The sequence below is a fragment of the Nerophis lumbriciformis genome, linkage group LG04, assembly GCF_033978685.3.
Source record: "Nerophis lumbriciformis linkage group LG04, RoL_Nlum_v2.1, whole genome shotgun sequence".
Classification (NCBI taxonomy): Eukaryota; Metazoa; Chordata; class Actinopteri; order Syngnathiformes; family Syngnathidae; genus Nerophis; species Nerophis lumbriciformis.
This window is the reverse complement of record NC_084551.2, coordinates 36752786-36774733: the sequence shown is the minus strand read 5'-3', so window position 1 is coordinate 36774733 and position 21948 is coordinate 36752786. Positions and strand designations below refer to the sequence as shown.

General features: G+C 38.7%; 2 protein-coding genes across 4 annotated transcripts in view; one reads left to right on the top strand and one right to left on the bottom strand.

Moving 5' to 3' along the window:
* brd9 (bromodomain containing 9) overlaps positions 1-13809 on the bottom strand; it is a 29077-nt gene extending 15268 nt beyond the window's left edge. Inside the window, exon 1 of one of the 3 annotated variants that reach the window (XM_061954167.1) lies at positions 13752-13809. In XM_061954167.1, the coding sequence (XP_061810151.1) occupies positions 13752-13788 (37 nt within the window). In that variant the 5' untranslated portion in view covers positions 13789-13809. Of the gene's footprint in view, positions 1-280; positions 475-13751 lie in introns of those variants that run through there. The other 2 variants (XM_061954176.2, XM_061954159.1) reach the window with 2 other exon arrangements.
* trip13 (thyroid hormone receptor interactor 13) lies at positions 413-21417 on the top strand. Its single transcript, XM_061954194.1, has 14 exons — positions 413-560; positions 804-879; positions 6378-6537; positions 6628-6754; positions 11663-11718; positions 11806-11896; positions 11994-12066; positions 12149-12212; positions 12295-12381; positions 20055-20161; positions 20258-20411; positions 20487-20599; positions 20670-20739; positions 20799-21417. The coding sequence occupies exons 2-14, from the start codon at positions 806-808 to the stop codon at positions 20892-20894; spliced, it is 1272 nt and encodes a 423-aa protein (XP_061810178.1). The 5' UTR covers positions 413-560; positions 804-805; the 3' UTR covers positions 20895-21417.
* Positions 21418-21948: the final 531 nt, after the last annotated feature.

Here is a 21948-nt window from a genome sequence, read left to right as displayed (position 1 = left end):
TAGACAGTCAATCATTTCAATCACTTAGTAATCATGTTAAAACACACACACACATGATAATGAAGAGAAATTACATTATCAGAGTATTATTATACAAATACCAATAATACATTTTACGCATACATTTAGTAATGCAGTGTTTTTTTAATTATTAACACATCTACTGTGTAAATATAACAATGTTCGCTAGCACTGCTAGCCAGTAATGGACAAATATGACAATAACACTAACTGAGGCAAACATCGTTAATTGATCTTTTGTCAAAATTGCATGAAATACCATCAACTGTTCGCCACTCCGGTTTATGTTTCTTGTGTTTCTTCCCCATTTTGTGATAGATTACAGCAAAAACGTAGGTTTATCCCGTCTATGGAGCAGACGGCATCGCTAGCATCTGGTTTAGCATCAGAGCAAACGCTAACCGGAAGTGACGTTGAAATGTCTCATCATTTCCGGGTCAATTAAGCGCGCTGAATTCGAGTAACATTTTCTTCCCATCGCGCTGGACTGTGTTCTGCTGGATAAACTGTCGCCAACTTGTCGACGTCGGTGCTGTAAAGTATGTTTTCATTTGTGTTGTATTTACTTTTAGTCTGCGAGGAATGTTAAGGCGTTGTTTCATGGCTGCAACGACACGGCGCTGTCCGAGCTAGCTATACAGGACATAGGGCGAGCTGAAATTACCATTTTTGTCCATTTTTAAACGCAATAGTAACACATTGTCTCAACATTTGTATTGTATTTCATTGTGTTGTTAGTTTAATAAACAGAAGTTTGACAGAATTGCAATATTTCTCAAAAGGAATGCAAAGTAACAGAATGGACGTGGACCACCATCAAAAGAAAATCAATGTAGAAGTCCATCTCAAATCACAAAGGTGGGTTTTCTTCTTCTTCTTTTTTTGAAGTCACAGTATTGAAAACCTTTTAGGCAAGGCAAGGCAACTTTATTTATATAACACGTTTACAACAATTTTAAAATGGGACCAAAGGGCTTTACAGGTTAAAAAGCATAGAGCAAAAAAAAAAACAACAACAAAGAACATAAACAATGCATAAGCTAAACAAGATAGTGCAAAAGAAATACGGTGAAAGGGTTTGGTTAAAAAGTAAAATTGCAAGTATCGTAACAGAAGTGAGTACACTGCTGACATTTTAGCAATCATTATATTATATGTTCTTAAGTTACAATTAGTATGGGTGTGGTAAAAAAATCAAATTCGAATCGCGATTCTCACGTGCGATTCAGAATCGATTCTCATTTTTAAAAATTCTATTTTTTTTATTTTTTATTATTATATCCATCCATCCATTTTCTACCGCTTATTCCCTTCGGGGTCGCGGGGGGCGCTGGAGCCTATCTCAGCTACAATCAGACGGAAGGCGGTGTACACCCTGGACAAGTCGCCACCTCATCACAGGGCCAACACAGATGGACAGACAACATTCACACTCACATTCACACACTAGAATATATTCTTTAAATTATTCAATCCCACAAAACAATACACAGCAATACCATAACAATGCAATCCAATACCAAAACCAAACCCGACCCAGCAACACTCAGAACTGCAATAAACAGAGCAATTGAGAGGAGACACAAACACGACACAGAACAAACCAAAAGTAGTGAAACAAAAATGAATATTATCAACAACAGTATCAATATTAGTTACAATTTCAACATAGCAGTGATTAAAAATCCCTCATTGACATTATCATTAGACATTTATAAATAAATAAATAAAAGAACAATAGTGTCACAGTGGCTTACACTTGCATCGCATCTCATAAGCTTGACAACACACTGTGTCCAATATTTTCACAAAGATAAAATAAAGTCGTATTTTTGGTTCATTTAATAGTTAAAACAAATTTACATTATTGCAATCAGTTGATAAAACATTGTCCTTTTACAATTATAAAAGCTTTTTACAAAAATCTACTACTCTGCTTGCATGTCAGCAGACTGGGGTAGATCCTGCTGAAATCCTATGTATTGAATAAATAGAGAATCGCGTTGAATCGGAAAAAAAAAAGACTTTGAATCGAATCGTGATCCCAAGAATCGATATTGACTCGAATCGTGGGACACCCAAAGATTCACAGCCCTAATACTTGGGGATGTCCGATAATATCGGACTGCCGATCTTATCGGCCGATAAATGCTTTAATATGTAATATCGGAAATTATCGGTATCTGTTTCAAAATGATCAGTATCGGTTTTAAAAAAGTAAATTTGATGACTTTTTAAAACGCCGCTGTGTCCATGGACATAGGGAGAAGTACAGAGCGCCAATAAACCTTAAAGGCTCTTCCTTTGCGTGCCGACCCAGTCACATAATATCTATGACTTTTCACACACACAAGTGAATGCAAGCATACTTGGTCAACAGCCATACAGGTCACACTGAGGGTGGCCATATAAACAACTCTAACACTGTTACAAATATGCGCCACACTGTGAACCCACACCAAACAAGAATGACAAACACATATCGGGAGAACATCCGCACCGTAACACAACATAAACACAACAGAACAAATACCCAGAACCCCTTGCAGCACTAACTCTTCCGGGACGCTACAATATACACCCCCCGCTACCCCCTACCGGCCCCCACCTCAACCCCGCCCACCTCAACATCCTCATGCTCTCTCAGGTAGAGCATGTCCTAAATTCCAAGCTGCTGTTTTGAGGCATGTTTGAGGCCGATAAATGCTTTAAAATGTAATATCGGAAATTATCGGTATTGTTATTTTTATTAAATTTTTTTTATTTTTTTATTAAATCAACATAAAAAACACAAGATACACTTTCAATTAGTGCACCAACCCAAAAAACCTCCCTTCCCCATTTACACTCATTCACACAAAAGGGTTTTTTCTTTCTGTTATTAAAATTCTGGTTCCTACATTATATATCAATATATATCAATACAGTCTGCAAGGGATACAGTCCGTAAGCACACATGATTGTGCGTGCTGCTGGTCCACTAATAGTATTAACCTTTAACAGTTAATTTGACCCATTTTCATTAATTACTAGTTTCTATGTAACTGTTTTTATATTATTTTACTTTTTTTTATTTTAAGAAAATGTTTTTAATGTATTTATCTTATTTTATTTTATTGATTTAAAAAAAAAAAAGACCTTATCTTCACCATACCTGGTTGTCCAAATTAGGCATAATAATGTGTTAATTCCACGACTGTATATATCAGTATCGGTTGATATCGGTTTCGGTTGATATCAGTATCGGTAATTAAAGAGTTGGACAATATCGGATATCGGCAAAAAGCCATTAATGGACATCCCTAATAATAATGTGTTACTTCCACGACTGTGTACATCGGAATCGATAATTAAGAGTTGGACAATATCGGAATATCGGATATCGGCAAAAAAGCCATTATCGGACATCTCTAGTTATAATACTGATAAGGTGATGATTGGCTATAACTTAGAGTAGCCGGTGTACAGCTTGCACAGCAGTATAGATTTACTGGTCAATGAAAGTAAGTCAACACACAGCAATTACTGACTCAATAGCAGACAAACATGTACACCTCACAGTAATCGTGTAGAAATTGTGTCTGAAGTGTTAATATTTAATGCAAGTGACATTGCTTTCCAGCACTGCATCAATTGCCTTGGGTTTGAAACTACCTGTAACTAGTGCAGAGCTGGGCAAATATTTTGACTCAGGGCCCAAATTGAGAGAAAAATGTGTCTGAGGGGGCCGAGGTGTATGGTGTCCATGGCAACATTACAACAAATATTTTAAAATATAGAAATAAGCCAATTAACTGTGTAACTTTATCAATGTTTTAAACTTTGAGGACAGCCGCCTGTTTGCATCCACCTTTAATCTACAATCATTATGAAAGACATGGCGACGGATGTATTTTTTTATGCATTCTAACTCGTAAATAAAGGTAAATAAAAATCTGCTTACAGCGGAGCCAGTTGGAGGTCGATTCCGCCTATAAAACCCCATTAAAAAAACATCCAAAAAGCGCTAACAATACTCTATTTACATTTAGGGACTTGAACATCAACCAAGTATTAGTGATATTGTTATTATAAGCGCTAACGCAGACAAAAGAGCAGCTCCAGTATCACCAGTGTGTGCCTCGATGCTGTAAACATAGGTGCCACCCCCCTTTTCTTTGCGAGGATTAGGAGTCATTCTTCATCTAAACTGGACTACAACAAGATTCTATTAGTCAGCATCCTAATGACAGCAGACATTGTACAGTAAGTGATGTTTTATTATGTCTGTTGGCTTTCATAAACTCTGCAGTGAGTAGTAATTAGTGATGTTGCGTGTGCGCGCCTATGTTTACAACATCGAGTGAGTGGTAACCTGTTTCCTCGCTTCCCTGCTTGTGGAAGTTTATTGTAGATCATAAATAATGCTTCTCACCTGGATACTAAAAGGACAAGGATGTAATTCGACATGTTGGTATCCTTTGATAGCCAATTTAGATCCGAAAATGGCGAGAACGACATGAAAAGACGCTTGGTTCCATCCCCCTTTTCTTTGCGAGGATTATGAGTTATTCTTCATCTAAACTGGACTATAACAAGATTCTATCAGTCCGCATCCTAATAACAGCAGACATTGTACAGTAAATGATGTTTTATTATGTCTGTTGGCTCTCTAAGTCTGCACTGAGTAATAATCAGTGATGTTGGGGGGGGAAAGCGAACGTTGTGATGCGTTTTTTTAATTATTGCGATACCGAGGCTTAAAATGAGAAAAACACGTAAATATTAAATGGTATTATAAATATGCCTCTTTCTACATTACATATAGTTGCATCAATACAACACCTTAATGGAGGTGTTTGAATGTTTTTTAAGGGCTTCGTTGGCAGAATTGAGCGACTCTCATAGGCTCCATTGTAAGCAGACTTTTGATCGCATTTATTTACAATTTAGAATGCATAACAAAAAGAAAAACGTGTGTTCTTGTCTTACATAAGGATTGCAAAGGATAGGGAAAATTCCAAAAAGTGCACTTGCCCTTTAAATGCCGCAGTTATTTTACTAATTTGTGTTGGCAGCTTTTTAATGTGTGATAACTCATGTTCAGTGCATGGTAAATTGTCTTTTTCGAAGACATACAGTGCATCCGGGTTAGTATTCACAGCGCTTCACTTTCTCCACATTTTTTATGTTACAGGCCAGCCTTTCCAAATAGGAATAGATTTATTTTTGTCCTCAAAATTCTGAAGACATTACCTAATGACAATGTGAAGTTGTTTTTTTTAATTCGCAAATTTATTAAAATGAAAAATCACACTCATCTTTGGCAGCAATTACAGCCTCAAGTCTTTTTGAATATGATGCCACAAGCTTGGCACACCTGTCTTTGGGCAATTTCATCCATTCCTCTTTGCCCATTCCTCTTTGCAACACCTCTCAGGCTCCATTAGGTTGAATGAGAAGCGTTGGCCTTCATCCAGGCTGTCGCTGTACATTGCAGCATTTATCTTTCCCTCTCCTAACAAGTCTCCCAGTTCCTGCCACTGGAAAACATCCCCACAGCATGATGCTGCCACTCCCATGCTTCACTGTATGGATGGTATTGGCCTGGTGATGAGCGGTGCCTGGTTTTCTCCAAACATGACGCCTGGCATTCACACCAAAGAGTTTAATCTTTCAGACCAGGAAATTTTGTTTCTCATGGTCTTTCAGATGCATTTTGGCAAACTTTTTTACTAAGAAATGGCTTCCTTCTGGCTACTATACATTACAGGCCTGATTGGTGGATTGCTGCAGAGATGGTTGTCCTTTCACAGAGGAATGCTGTAGTTCTGACAGAGTGATCATCATGTTCTTGGTCACCTCCCTGACTAGACTAAGATGAATGCAGCAATGTACAGAGACATACTGTATGAAAATCAATGCTTCCCATCCAACCTGATTGAGCTTGAGAAGTGCTGCAAAGAGGAATGGGCAAATGTGCCCAAAGATAGGTGTGCCCAGCTTGTGGCATTGTATTCAAAAAGACTTGAGGCTGTAATTTCTGCCAATGGTGCATCAACACAGTACTGAGCAAAGGCTGTGAATACTTATGTATATGATTTTTTTATTTTTAAATAATTTGCAAAAACATATAAACAACTTTTTCACATTGTCATTATAGGGTGTTGTGTGCAGAATTTTAAAGACAAAAATGTATTTATTCCATTTTAGAATAAGGCTGTAACATAACAAAATGTGGAAAAAATGAAGTGCTGTGAATACTTAAGGAATGCAGTGCAATAAAAAGGGTTGTACATTTGTGAAATACTGTCCTGTGTCAGTTATATGTTGATAGGATTGCTTTTCTATAACTCATGTTTACACTTACATTGCAGTGGAGTAAAACTGTCTGAGGTGAAGATGCATGTCCAGGCTCTGCTAAGTCGCCACTGCGTGGTGTTTGGAAACTACAAGTGGACAGAGTTTGATGAAGACTTTCTACGCAATCATGTGAAATCTGTGGCAGTCGTTGATCTGGAAGAGATGGCGTCTCAGGTGCTTTTTCATTTGTTTAAACACACTCAGATTTGTACTTATGAGCGATACAGTTTTGGTTCACCTAGACTTTCTTGCTTTTATGTTCAGCCTCTCGATTTGTCGAGCTGTGCAATCACCATTCACATGTTCACCCTCAATGAGGATGGACCCAGCACGCTTAGTTTGGAGGAGGATGAGGAACTTTCAGCTGCTAATCATTGGTTGCTTCCAGCAGGTGATCCAGAACATTCCATACTGAGTCAACCAACATGGTCATTTGCATTTGTAAAATATAAATTTGGCCAAAGAAGCAGCTTTTATTACTATCGTCATGTTGTGATATTGCATGTTGATGACACATTCTACAAAGCTGTACACTTTAACTTTGTCACTTGTAAGACCGGTGCTACTAAATGAAAACACTTAGTAGCACAGAACATTTTTTCTAGCAAAAATACATTTCGGAGCAATATGAAATGTCTTAAAATCATAATTTGATTATTAACACTCAAATAATGTACACATGTGCACACATACATAATATAAACATACATACATACATACATACATACATATGATGGCACACAATACCATCATAAGGCTTACTGTAAAGTTCAATTAAAAACAGAGAACATCCCTAAATGGCGCTAGCACTGTCATTAACACTAGTGTAGGGTTGGGCAATATGGACCAAAACTCATATCCAGGGATCTAAAGTACTTTGACCCATAAACTAACCCATAAATGGAAATGTCCGTTAATGTAACTATATATCTCCACCATGCCTTGACTTTGAATATTCGGGACTTGATAGGGATCCCAAATACACAAAAACATGTACCAACAAGAAATACAAGTTTTTGCATTATTTAAGAAAAGTCAAAAATAATCTCCAATCTTCTTTAAAAAACATCAACAACTCAATTCTTCAGCTAACAAAAACACAAAAGAACAAAATATGAAATAAAGTGCTGTGGTTTAAAGGGGCATATTTAAATGTCAGCAGCAACATGAAAATAATTGACCTTTAACATTAGTGTTTGTATAGGTAAACATTATTATAGGACATACACACAAAGGTTTTAGACTTGCTAACTTAAAAGCGGCCTGGTAATAGACAAATATCATCTATTGCTGTATGGCGAGTGGTTATACAGCTGGATGGAGTGCGGAATAAAGGAGTTCTTGAATTGCACACTGTGGGAGCGAAGCTGAGGGAGCCTGTTGGAGTATGAGCTCTGTTGTCCCGCAATTGTCTGGTGGAGTGGGTGGGCAGGATTGTCCATGTTGGAGAGCAATTTGTCCAGTGACCTCCTGTTCCTCACCGACACAAACGCCTCCAACTGCGTGCCAGTAGTTTGGGCGGCTTTCCGGATCAGTTTGTCAATCCGGTTTAAGTCCATTTTGCCCATGCTGATTCCCCAACAAACCACTGCAAAGTACAGGGCACTGGCCACAACAGACTAAAAACAAATCTCCAACAGCTTGCTAAACACATTAAAGAACCTAAGCTTCTTCAGGAAAAAGAGTCTGCTCATGTCCTTCTTCTATACAGCTTTGCTGTTGTCCTTCCAGTCCAGTCTGCTGTCCAAGTGGACTCCTAGGTACTTATACTGCTCAACTACTGCCTCCTCCCGGCCCTGGATGTTGATAAGCTCCACAGGGGTCATTTTCTTCTTGAAGTCGATAACCAGCTCCTTGGTCTTACCCACATTAAGGAGCAGATGGTTAGCCTGAGACCACTCCACAAAGTCAGCGATCAGTGTCCTGTACTCCAATTCCTGTCCCTCCCCGATACACCGACCACAACAGAGTATTCAGAGTATTTCTGCAGGTGGCAGGACCGGGAGCTATACTGGAAGTCTGAGGTGAACAGGAACAGGACAGTCCTCTGTGGAGCACCTACACCACTGACCACAGTATCCCCAGTCGCACAAACTGGGGCCTGTCAGACAAGTAATCAGTTATCCAAGAGGTACTGGATGAATTAACACCCATCCTGGACAACTTGTCACTCATCAGAATTGGTTGGATGGTGTTAAAGGCAATGGAGAAATCACAGAACATGATCCTCACAGTGCCCCTCCCACCATCCAGGTGAGAGTGAGCACGATGCAGCAGGTAGATAACAGCCTCATCCACCCCAACATGGGGCTGATACGCAAGCTGTAGAGGGCCCAGGGAAGGAGCCAACACTGGTCTCCACTGAGCCAGCACAAGTCTCTCGAGGACCTTCATGACATGAGACGTCAGGGCAACCGGTCTGAAGTCGTTCAATGGGATGGGCTTCTTGGGCACCGGCACTATGCAGGATGTTTTCCATAGCGCTGGTATCCTTTCTAACTTCAGACTCCGGTTGAAGATGAAGTGCAGGATCTCAGTCAGCTGAGCAGCACAAGTCTTCAGAACCCAGGAACCTCAACCTGGCAACTTCTTCATTATGCTGTGTGATAGGCTGTGTTCTGAAAATTACTTTAAAAAAGTAATTACTTATAGTTACTCGTTTCTTTACCGAAGAAGTAATTTAATTACCAAAGGAATTACTCTTTAATAAATGTACATTACATTACATTACATTATTAGAGAAATTAATGCTTGGGAAGACTGTCTCCCAGCTGGCCTGGGAACGCCTCGGGATCCCCCGGGAGGAGCTGGACGAAGTGGCTGGGGAGAGGCAAGTCTGGGCTTCCCTGCTTAGGCTGCTGCCCTCGTTACCCGACCTCGGATAAGCGGAAGAAGATGGATGGATAGATGGGAAATTAATGCGTTACCTCAAAAAACCTTAAAATATCTGGCATAATGCAGTTGATATAAGTTTCATATGAAAGCAGTGTGTGCGTCTGTGTGCATTTTTAAAAGGCGGTGCCTAGAACTAAAACCTTGTTTTTTCTGTGTTGGAAGACTGAGTGTGTGAACTAGGAGGAGCAGCCCCCTGCTTCTCTTTTGTGCATGGCGCAGAAGGAGGGACACACAGCTTTCAGCGCCCAGCCACGCACGTAGTGATCAATGACACTTCCGCGTCAATCACTTGTGCATTCAATTACAGTTGTGGTTTAAGTTCATGTCAAACATGCTATATAGATGGGAAAAATGTGCTCTAGTTTGATCAAATTTGGATGGATTTATTTTAGGAGCAAAATGCAATTACAGGGTTAAAATTCCTATTTGCATGTGTGTGACATGTTTTTTTTTCAAGTCGCATTTTCGAGTAAATGTGTTGCACCGTACAGCCCTGATTCTAGCTGTGTCTGCAAATTTGACAAGCGAACAAATGTGTCTTCAACACAATGTAGCGTCCTCGCTAGTGGCTAACGTCCCTCCGCAGTGCAAAACTGCTTTGAAGTCAACAATCCTTGCCTCCATAGTGTCAAACTATCTTTCTTAAATGTAACATTACCACTGGATGACGAGGAATAGGTAGATACTACGGTGGTTAGATCGTAATTTTTGTTAATGTTTACAAACTCAGGAAGTACCTGGACACAGGAATAATCTATGGTCAAAAGCCAAAGGATTAAATTCAAAGCCAATTGCCTGTATTCTGTCACGTGAAAAATAGCGGAGGTCAACCAAGCCAAGATGGCTGTTGTGCAGCAATCAGCGCGTAGCAAGGGGCTTAGATCTTCCTGCAAAAAGCAGATGCGAGCAAAAAATCGAACTATGCAATGGAATACTGTAGATCCCTATACATTATAAAAAAAAAAAAGATTTGTCGAGTGATATCAAGGATTTAATCAATCGGTGGAGTTCCCAGACATGTTAAACTATCTTGTGCTCCAGGTATCATTCTACACAAAAAAACTGATGAATACTTGGAAAAGCATTGAGGTCTACACCTCTTGGTGTGTCGCTGGGTCAAGGAAATTAGAATCAAGATTCTCCCGGATAAATATGCATAAATTTTGCTCGGGTAAGGTTGCATTTCATGATTTAACATCGCGTCTGCAGCCATGTTTGTTGCCTTGTTTGTTGTTGCATACGCTGTTTACAAGTATACGTGTTTTTCCCCGTCTTTATCAAAATATAACTGTAGAAGTCAACATTGTGTGTGTGCGCTAAAGCTTCATTTAGGACTGCTGCCTCTGGTAAAAGCTTAACTCTTCTTGTTTTTTCTTACATTTTTTATTTTTTATTTAGACTTACCGAGTTGGTGCTTTACAAAACAATCGTAGCAAAATGTGTTTTAAGAGAAACAAATATTTAAATGACTAATATTAAACGTTAGAAGTATATCAATCAAACATTTAACAAATTGTTCACTGCAAACTTGTGTGTGCTAAAGCTTCATTTAGGACTGCTGCCTCTGGTAAAAGCTTAACTCTTCTTGTTTTTTCTTACATTTTTTATTTTTTATTTAGACTGACCGAGTTGGTGCTTTACAAAACAATCGTAGCAAAAATGTGTTTTAAGAGAAACAAATATTTAAATGACAAATACTAAACGTTAGAAGTATATCAATCAAACATTTAACAAATTGTTCACTGCAAACTTGTGCATTGTTTGACTCCACTCCCTTGGACTGGGGTGCGTGGCACTTTTCTCGTCGTCTTACGTAAAATCTTGCACTTTTTCGCCCTTCTTGATTACCGTACCTCTCAAGGAACTCTGAAGAAGCGTTTATTCTTTTCGCGATTTGAACGGATCCTACAGCCAAAAACAACGCAAGCATAGGGCATTTTTCTTTGACAAAGGCCAAATGGCGCCTAGTATCCATTGAGAACAGACACTGGCTTGACCACGGCTCACATGAGCCGGACGTGACATCATGTAAATCCAAGCAATAGTAGAGAATAATTTAAATATTTTACTCACTCAAGTTCTTATGAGTCACTTACTGAAGTGAATCGGATACTTAAAATTGTTTTGAGTTGTTGCAGATGTTGACTTTTGCTCATTTTATATATTATTTATTTTATTATCTATTTTGATAATGAGGGGATTGTATGCAGAATGCTGGTGCCAGCAACTAAAACAGTGGTTTGTACAGATAAATACACATTATCAGGTTCTCCATTGGATTTTCTATTCACGGGGGTAATAACTGAGAACCACTTTGTTAGCCCAACATGCGTAGATGTTGTTTCATCCTGACCATGTTTCATATTCCATGCTTTAAGATACAATTGTCCATGTTTTCTAACAGCTGAGTTCCATGGGATTTGGGAGAGTCTAGTGTATGAGAGTGGAGTCAAAACTCAGGTAAGCCAATTTGACAACTAAATCTCAACTGGCATTATGATGTGATTCCATAAGCATGCAGATAACACACTCCTCGTTTCCCTCCAGCTGCTTGATTATGTCACAACAACGATGTACTTCTCAGACAAAAACGTAGACAGCAACCTGATTTCTTGGAATCGTGTAGTACTACTTCATGGTAACTAAAGAAGAACCATCCCAATATTATAGTTGGTTATACGTGTATCTTATCTCATGTGCAGCGTGTCTAGACCTCTCTGTGTTTACACATCCAGGGCCCCCAGGCACAGGAAAAACATCCTTGTGTAAAGCTCTCGCCCAGAAACTGTCAATCAGACTGTCAAGTCGGTACGAACGTGTTCATTTAATTTAATCAAGCTCAGCACCTTCACATTCATGTTCTTCTTCTCTACTCTCTCTCTAACTCCAGGTACACATATGGGCAATTTGTAGAGATAAACAGCCACAGCTTGTTCTCAAAATGGTTCTCTGAGGTACTGAGCTCCATGTTTCACTGGAGTCTATTAAAAATGAAACAGATCACCTTTGGTAGCTAACCAAGCTTCTTTGTTGCAGAGCGGCAAACTGGTCACAAAGATGTTTCAGAAGATCCAGCAGCTTATTGATGATAAGGAAGCTATTGTGTTTGTTCTCATTGATGAGGTAAATCACCAGCCATCTATTCTCTGATATACTGTATGTACACAGACAGCAAGCAAAGCTAATAACTAAATTTACAAGTTTTCTTCACGCTCCACATTATTAATTGTGTGTCAAGATGTGTATTATGCTAGATGAGCCAATGGCATGATGTATGTTAGGGTTGGGTAATATGGCTGAAACTGTATCACGATATAAGTGTTTTATGTCGGTCAATATCGATCATTATTGATGATTTTTATGACCTATAGAAAATAAGGACCAGGAGAAAAATATATTAAATGAAAATAATTTTATTTAAAATGTAACCTTCCTCTGATTATAATCTCATCCGCTATCAAGGCAGAAAGGAAAGAAAAGTCAACACAACCATGGAAAACACTCAATGTAAACATAATCTGAAAATCACATTGAACACTTGAGAATAACCTTTTAAAATTAAAGTGCAAAACTAAGGAACATGTAAGAAATGCTTTACAAAGTGTTACAAAATAGTGCAACGTGTGAAAACGTAAACCTAGAGAAACCTGAGTAGAACTGTTTTATGCATGTGTAGTGCCAGAAAGTTACGGCTGTGCTTTAAGGGGTGAGCGCGGGTAAGCTAGTGTTGTATTACCGGTTTAGGTGAAGACGAGCACCTTGCATAATTTACAGACTACTTTGGTCTGACTACGGTCCGTTTTGAAAAAATCAGCTGCCATACTGTCGAGGTGACTTCTCCTGTTTAATCGACAATTTATTCGCTCTCTGCTGCACTTATTTTCAGTTTCTCTTCTCACTTTATGCAAAGAATCAACCGTGAGACACCAAGATGGCGCAACCAAACCTATTAGCTCATACTGTTACCTGATTGGCTGTTAGCGGGTCTGTCCCACTAATCTTACTGCCTACGGCGCGGCCACCGCTGCTGCCCACTGCTCCCCTCAGCTCCCAGGGGGGTGAACAAGAGGATGGATCAAATGCAGAGGACAAATTTCACCACACCTAGTGTGTGTGTGAGACAATCATTGGTACTTTAACTTTAACTTAAGCAGAGAGCGAGTGCCTTTGTTCATACAACCAACCTTGCTGCGCAAGTTCCTCTTTCTTCTGATGAAAATTAAAATATTAACTATTTATTGAACACATTTTTTATTGACATCGATTACATGTCTATCGCGATAGATAATAGTGTTTTATCGCCCAGCCTTTCTGTGAGTTAACTGTGTCGCTATTGACGTAAGGACTTTAACTTTAACAACGAGCACTAAAAGATAAAGCCATTGATCTACTTGATTTTTGGAGACAATCTAAAGAACATTACAGCAAAGTTCATGTTCTCAGTGATTTAAGTGACCATGCTGTGATCCCAACATTTAGAATGTGATGCTTACCTAGCTGTCCAAAGTTATGATGCCAAAGAACAAACATAATCGTGAATATTAAATAATGAGTTTCAGAGCATTTTCAAGCACAATAAAAGGAAAACATTTTTGGTCATCACATGACATCATAAACAAATAAACTCATGCTATTTTAGGCTACGGCTAAAAAAATGCCTACCGAATGTGTACTTAAAGGGGTCAGAATATGTTTTTTCCTTTCTACATTTAAAACATTCCTTTTGGTCTACAAAACATGTAATGGTGACTTTTTTGAAACCAAAAAAAGTTCCACAAATTGTTTTACAAACCATCTTCAAGCCACTTTCTGACCATCTCTTCAGTATGCGCCATTTTGTGGGCAGTCTTATTTACGTGCCTCCTTTTTGACTGCGTCGTCCCCACATCAGCAATGTTGTAGTTTTTAGTGTTTCCATATGGAGTCTACTAACAGATATAAGTTAGAAGTATACGTTACTTTGTATTAGAAATGGCAACAGCGGAGGATGCATGTGCATATATGAGCCAATCTGACCCACAACAAGAGTATAGAGAAAAAGAAGGAACTTCTTGACTACATCTGACTACTATGGCAGACCGGCGCAAAGGTCTTTGGTAGGGATGTCCGATAATATCGGCCTGCCGATAAATGCGTTAAAATGTAATATCGGAAATTATCGGTATTGGTTTTTTTTTATCGGTATCGTTTTTTTTGTTTTTGTTTTTTTAAATCAACATAAAAAACACAAGATACACTTACAATTAGTGCACCAACCCAACAAACCTCCCTCCCCCATTTACACTCATTTACAACCATTCACACAAGGGTTGTTTCTTTCTGTTATTAATATTCTGGTTCCTACATTATATATCAATATATATCAATACAGTCTGCAAGGGATACAGTCCGTAAGCACACATGATTGTGCCTGCTGCTGGTCCAATAATAGTACTAACCTTTAACAGTTAATTTTACAAATTTTTATGAATTACTAGTTTCTATGTAACTGTTTTTATATTGTTTTACTTTCTTTTTATTCAAGAAAATGTTTTTAATTTATTTATCTTATTTTATAATTAAAAAAAAAAAAGTACCTTATCTTCACCATACCTGGTTGTCCAAATTAGGCATAATAATGTGTTAATTCCACGACTGTATATATCGGTTGATATCGGTATCGGTTGGTATCGGTAATTAAAGAGTTGGACAATATCGGAATATCGGCAAAAAGCCATTATCGGACATCCTTAGTCTTTGGGTAAAACTTTACCATATACGGAGATATCCGCTGACAAAACCCATGAGAAAAAAATGTCATAAATTGGGCAAAGGCAAAATATCTCCACCCTGCCACCATGGTTAGATTTCACATTTTCGGTACTTATGGAGAATCCAAATACACACAAACAAGTAGAGGTCCCCTTTAAAGCGGTCCTTCACCTTGCTGTCGTGGAAACAGCTCGCTGACTGGTAGGGCGACACCATTAATCAAATCAACATAAAGGTTTTATTTAGTGCGGCAAATAACATGAAGCTGAGTTTTCTTTTTCTTTCCAATCACCGGCTTTTGAGTGACAACCATGTTTGCCAATCAGAACTGTTTAGCCTCGCGTTGGTCTCTCGCTTCAAACAAAGACGTCTTACTTTGTGCATCGCTCTCAACACCTAAACGTGTTTATTTAACAGTACAATAGTGAACAATTCTACAGTAATGATAACATTTTATATCCTTTTTAAATGGTTACTCGTAGGGATGTCCGATAATGACTTTTTTGCTGATATCCGATATTCCGAAATTGTCCAACTCTTAATTACCGATACCGATATCAACCGATACCAATATATACAGTCGTGGAATTAACACATTATTATGGCTAATTTGGACAACCAAGTATGGTGAAGATAAGGTCCTTTTTAAAATAAATAAATAAAATACAATTAGATGAATAAATTAAAAACAAGAAAGTAAAACAATATAAAAACAGTTACATAGAAACTAGTAATTAATGAAAATGAGTACAATTAACTGTTAAAGGTTAGTACTATTAGTGGACCAGCAGCACGTACAATCATGTGTGCTTACGGACTGTATCCCTTGCAGACTGTATTGATATATAATGTAGGAACGGGCAGCACGGTGGAAGAGGGGTTAGTGCGTCTGCCTCACAATACGAAGGTCCTGAGTAGTCGTGAGTTCAATCCCGGCTTCGGGATCTTTCTGTGTGGAGTTTGCATGTCCTCCCCGTGACTGCGTGGGTTCCCTCCGGGTACTCCGGCTTCCTCCCACCTCCAAAGATATGCACCTGGGGATAGGTTGATTGGCAACACTAAATTGGCCCTAGTGTGTGAATGTGAGTGTGAATGTTGTCTGTCTATCTGTGTTGGCCCTGCGATGAGGTGGCGACTTGTCCAGGGTGTACCCCGCCTTCCGCCCGATTGTAGCTGAGATAGGCTCCAGCGCCCCCCGCGACCCCGAAGGGAATAAGCGGTAGAAAATGGATGGATGGATAATGTAGGAACCAGAATATTAATAACAGAAAGAAAGAACCCTTTTGTTTGAATGAGTGTAAATGGGGTAGGGAGTTTTTTTTGGGTTGGTGCACTAATTGTAAGAGTATCTTGTGTTTTTTATGTTGATTTAATAAAAAAAAATTTAAAAAACGATACCGATAATAAAAAAAAAAAAACGATACCGATAATTTCCGATATTACATTTTAAAGCATTTATCGGCCGATAATATCGGCAGACCGATATTATCGGACATCTCTAGTTACTGGCATTATTATTATTATTATTATTATATATTATGATTACAGGGTGTACCCTGCCTTCCGACCGAATGCAGCTGAGATAGGCTCCAGCACCCCCTGCGGCCCCAAAAGGGACAAGCGGTAGAAAATGGATGGATGGATGATTACATTATATTACAAACACTGAATAGTTATAATCACATTTTTATTCAGTTAAAGAGCGTGATGTATTGTAGACAAAAGGTCAGAGTCTGTGCATAAAGCCAAATATTTTTTGAAGTAAATTATTGCATATTGTTCTAATGTGTGGCACCTTGAGACAAGAGTATGTTGACAGTCTAAAAGTAACATGTCTTCCTTCACTTGTCATTTTTGCAGTTTTATGCATTTGTATGTATAAAATATAAAAATCGCAATTAGGTTTTTTCTTAAAATCGTGCTGCCCTATTGACGGACCATTGACTTGGCAACCGTTTAACATTGTTTTTGTTCCTTAACTGATTTTTTTTGCTGCGTACCCAAGAAAATAACACCCTGTTGAAATCTTTTAGTTTTTCAGTAAATATTTAACTCTGTGCCCAAATCTAGCCAGTGTTTCCCCTACATTGATTAAATTGTGGCATCTCACCACAGACAGATTTGGACCCCCACAAAACGATTAGGTGTGTTCGCCCACACTTACATTATGCATCGCTCACAAACACTTTATGGTAGGACTGTGTGTAGCTTGTCTTTCCAACTCTGTACAGTAGGTGGCATTGTAACTCTTCTTCCTAACACGCCTCATATGTACATGTACACATAGACATCTTATAAGTAGACGCAGCATCAACCGCTACTGCCTACTGGCGCCATCTCGGAGTGGTGATCCGCTCCACTCAGTGCAATTCATTTGGCAGGAGCAATGAACTGTCAGCGCATTTAATTTATCTTACCTCACTGAATACCACTGATTTTCACGTGTTTTTTTTGTCATACGTGTAGCTATGATAAAGGACACATGTTTTATTATTCATAGTTTGCTTAACAGTAATAGAATATTCTTTTATGCTATAAGTGACCAGACGTCCGAGATCAAAACTGGGAATATAATCCCAGAGAAGGGGGAAAAAAACGGTCAGCTATTTTTAAATTCAAGAAACAATAGGATTAGGTTATATATACATGTGTATATCCTACAAACCCCGTTTCCTTGTTCTCTTTGTAGTGCATTCAATTGAATATGGGTTGAAAAGGATTTGCAAATCATTGTATTCCGTTTATATTTACATCTAACACAATTTCCCAACTCATATGGAAACGGGCTTTGTACATAAACAATGTATGAATACATTGGATATCTATATATCTTATAGACTGTATCTCTGTTGCTGCAGCAGCAGATAGTTTATTCTGTCTTGACATTTTGTATTACATTCTTCCCTTAAATGATAATGTTTACAGTGATTGTTTTATATGTATTTTTTTATGTATGTCGCTTTGGATAAAAGCGTCTGCCAAATACTTAAACATAAACATATATAAACACCTGAAAGTCTTTATATCAGCTAAAATCACTGTTTCACTGGATTCAGAATAAAACCAAATTCTGTTTTACCCAACAATGTTAGTATGTGAATATTGTTACTTGAAGCTAGACTAAATTTAGACTTGTATAATACTGTATAGCCACTGTCCATCTGATTGTCTAGTTAGCTAATATACAGTATATTACCCCCCGCCCCTACACAATCTGGAATGTGGTCCTAACTTTTACCCCTGTTTGCTTTTACAATCTTTATCTTCATTTATTTAAACTTTATGTTATTCAAGTATGACATTTTTTAATTTAATTAATTTAATTGACTCTTGTTTGCTAGCGGCTACGATTTCAGTAACATTGAAGATCTTTGCTCCTTCTCAACTCTGTGGTAATATTATTTTCACAAAATACAACCGTTAATGTTAAATCTTACTTGTGAAAAGTAATCTCCCGATTCCTATTTTCAACAGTCCGCTCATTTGAGCAGGAAAACGCTGATCACCAGCTTGGCGTCTTTGTTTTCTACTTGTCAACTGTCAATTTAGGCTGCTCGCCGGCTCCTCATCACCACTTAAAGATGGCGGACGAATTTCTCACGTCACAGCAGCCAATACTGCGTCCACTTATAAGATGTCTATGTATGTACATACTACAGCTGACTTGGTCGAGCATTAACGCATATGTTCATCAATGTAGTGATGTTTCAACTACAGTTAAAGTTTGATATAAAGGCGATATTCTATAAAATGCGGTCATGCAATGGACCCCAATTTTTCGCACCCTTATTTCCACCAGTTAATATTGTTTTTCATTAAATTATCAACACAAGAGTTGGGAATCTTTGGAGAACCTCACAATTCGATTACGATTACGATTCTAGTGCTACGATTCGATTACAAATCGATTATTGATGCATCTTTAAATTATGTATATTGATGCAGTTTTACATTTTATTTTGGAATAATAAACAGTTGAATTAATTCCCACATTTATTAAAAAATTTATGAAAATGTGGGCAAAACTGGACTGTAAATGCCCGATAGTAAAGGAGCTAGTCGAATCTCTCGGTGAGGTGGCTCGCTGCAGTCAGCCAATTTCTACCAAACATTTTCTTTATCGTCATCAATCCTCGTCGTTTGCTGGCAGGGACGTAAAGCAGTTGCGACAAATGATTGTTTACTTTCAAGATTGTTCCTGTGATGAGGTGGCGACTTGTCCAGGGTGTACCCCACCTTCCGCCCATGTGCAGCTGGGATTGGCTCCAGCACCCCCGTGACACCATAAGGGACAAGCGGTAGAAAACGGTCATCAGAAAGAAAACAGATCTTTTTGTTGTCGTTTTTGGAGGAGATTATTGACGCGTGTTCCCTTAAAAAATGCATTTGTCGAACTGCGTCGAGACAGGATTATGTAGTCGTAACACTCAAGCAAGAACGAAGCACAAGGCAGAGAAGGAATTAAGCAATTTAAAGACAGAATCACGCTACTGTTCACTGTCAACAAGACAGGAACTCACAAACGTAAACCACTTTGCCTTGGTAAATCTGCAAACCCCCGCTGTTTTCACCACATATATCCGGATAATTTTGTGAAAAAAAGGGTTAAAAAAGTTCTATATAACTGATGCTCGGGAATAACATTATCAGGATTTTAATAAAAAATCTGCAATATGGTGAAGTCACAATATTTGAAGCACGATATTACAAGGGACGACTGTGTTTTCTCCTTAAAATGTGCTGGAGTGGGTGGGTTGTCTGCTTCACAGCCAGGTGGTTTTGGGTTCAAATCTGGGCTCATCCTGGCTGTGACAAGTTTAAGGGTTTTCTTTGCGCACACAGGCTTTTTTCACAGTCCCAAAATATAGACATGTATGTTCCATTGCTTTGAATGGTTGTTTGTCTATATGTGTCCTGTGATTGACTGGTGACCAGTCCAAGGTGAACCCTGCCTCTCACCTTAAGTCTCTTGAATAGGCTCCAGCTCACCTGTGAATGAATGATATAATTCCAAGAAGATGTTTTTGTTGCTGTCCTGTTGAAAGGTAGAGAGTCTGACAGCAGCAAGGAACGCTTGTCAAGCGGGAACCGAACCATCTGACGCCATTCGTGTGGTCAACTCTGTCCTCACTCAGCTAGACCAAATCAAACGGTTGCACAGCTTTACTTACCTTTTCACATTACTTTTTTTTTTCTTCCTTCCAATCATGTACTATATGATGTTCCCTTTTGGCTTTTTATGTTCCAGACATTCCAACGTTGTGATCCTGACTACCTCCAACGTGACGGAAAAAATCGACTTAGCCTTTGTGGACAGGGCGGACATTAAGCAGTACATTGGGCCACCGTCTGTGAAGGGCATTTATCACATCTATCTTTCGTGCCTGGAGGAGCTCATGAAGGTAACTTCACTGGGGAATAAAGATGAGCAGTAGGACTATAAAGGGAAAATTGAGTGAAATGAATGATGTGTTCAGTGTCAGATCATTTACCCGCGCCAGCAGCTGTTCACCATGTTTGAGCTGGAGACCATGGGCTTTGCAAGAAGTGAAGTGTCAGAACACAGTCTAACCGTGAGGGACATCGCTGTGTGAGTACCCGCTGCCAATCCTGTGCTCCTCATTTTTTCCACACATAACATTTTGTTTTGTCCTGTTCAGAAAAAGCAAAGGTTTGAGCGGACGAGCTCTGAGGAAGTTACCGTTTCTTGCTCATGCCCTTTTTGTAAAGGTATGAATTGGCACACAAATTATAGTTGATTGGTGTTTTAATGATTGGGTTACTTGCAGACCCCTTCAGTGACTCTGGAAAGGTTTCTGGAGGCCATGGACCAGGCGGCCGATAAACAGAAGGAGGAAAAAGCTAACCTGATGAACAGTTTTTGACACATTTTGTTCTTGGGTTCATGATTAGTTTTTTGGGGGGGTTATCAGCCAACATCAGGTAACATGGTGCTGAAAGTTTACATTTTTATGCCTTTGTTTCGTTGGCTTTATACTGCCCTGAAATGGTTTTGGTTCCTATTAGTAATTGTTTACAAAGCTTGCTGTTCGGAGTTAGGCTATAAACTCTTGATTTTATGCAGCACTTTAACTGCAACTTTGAACACAACTGCTTAATGTCTCTTTTTGAAGATATTTTCCCACAACACACATCTGATTACATTTTGTAAAAAGCAAATTAGGAACACTCAGCTAAGAAAGTAAATTTCAATTTTTATAGCTTAGAAAATAATTCCGTAAACAAATCCGTAGAATGACATCCTCTTAGTTACACAGACAATTCTCAATGTGCTATCAGATAACATTAATGTATTATAATATTCATATTTAAACAAATGATTGACTTCTTAAGATGTTGTATATTAACAGAAATAAAAAAAAATGTTTATACACAGCAGTAGTAAAATGTTTTTGTCACCAGATGGCGCCCTTATGCAGTTCACGAAATCAAAGGCTGCTGAATTAGCATTGTTATGAATTGACAATGTACCAAATTGAATGCAGGTTGTTGTCTATTACGTGTTCAGAGAGAGAGCAAGAACTAAAATAAATTGAATGCACTTGCTTGCTTTAGCTCCTAAAGTGCAACTGAGCCAATGCCGCATGACCCGAAAGCACAACTGTCAGGGTGCTCCTGATTATTATCTGTCATAAGCGGAGTTTATATGAAGAGATCAGTGGTGCCATTGTTTATAGCAGCATGTCTCACATTCTGTGAATACTCGGCTTCTTTTGCATGTCAGCTGCTGAGTGCAGACAATGGGCTCTTTGTTTGTTGGCCAACAGCTTTTTTTTTCTCCTTCTTCACACAACTTCAAAGCTTTCAGCAGAATGCATAAGGAAAGTTCATCTTTAATCCTAGACAATCGCACCAGTGTCACCATTAAAAACAACTTTGCAAGGGGATTCTTTGCTAAAACACATTGCATTACTATCT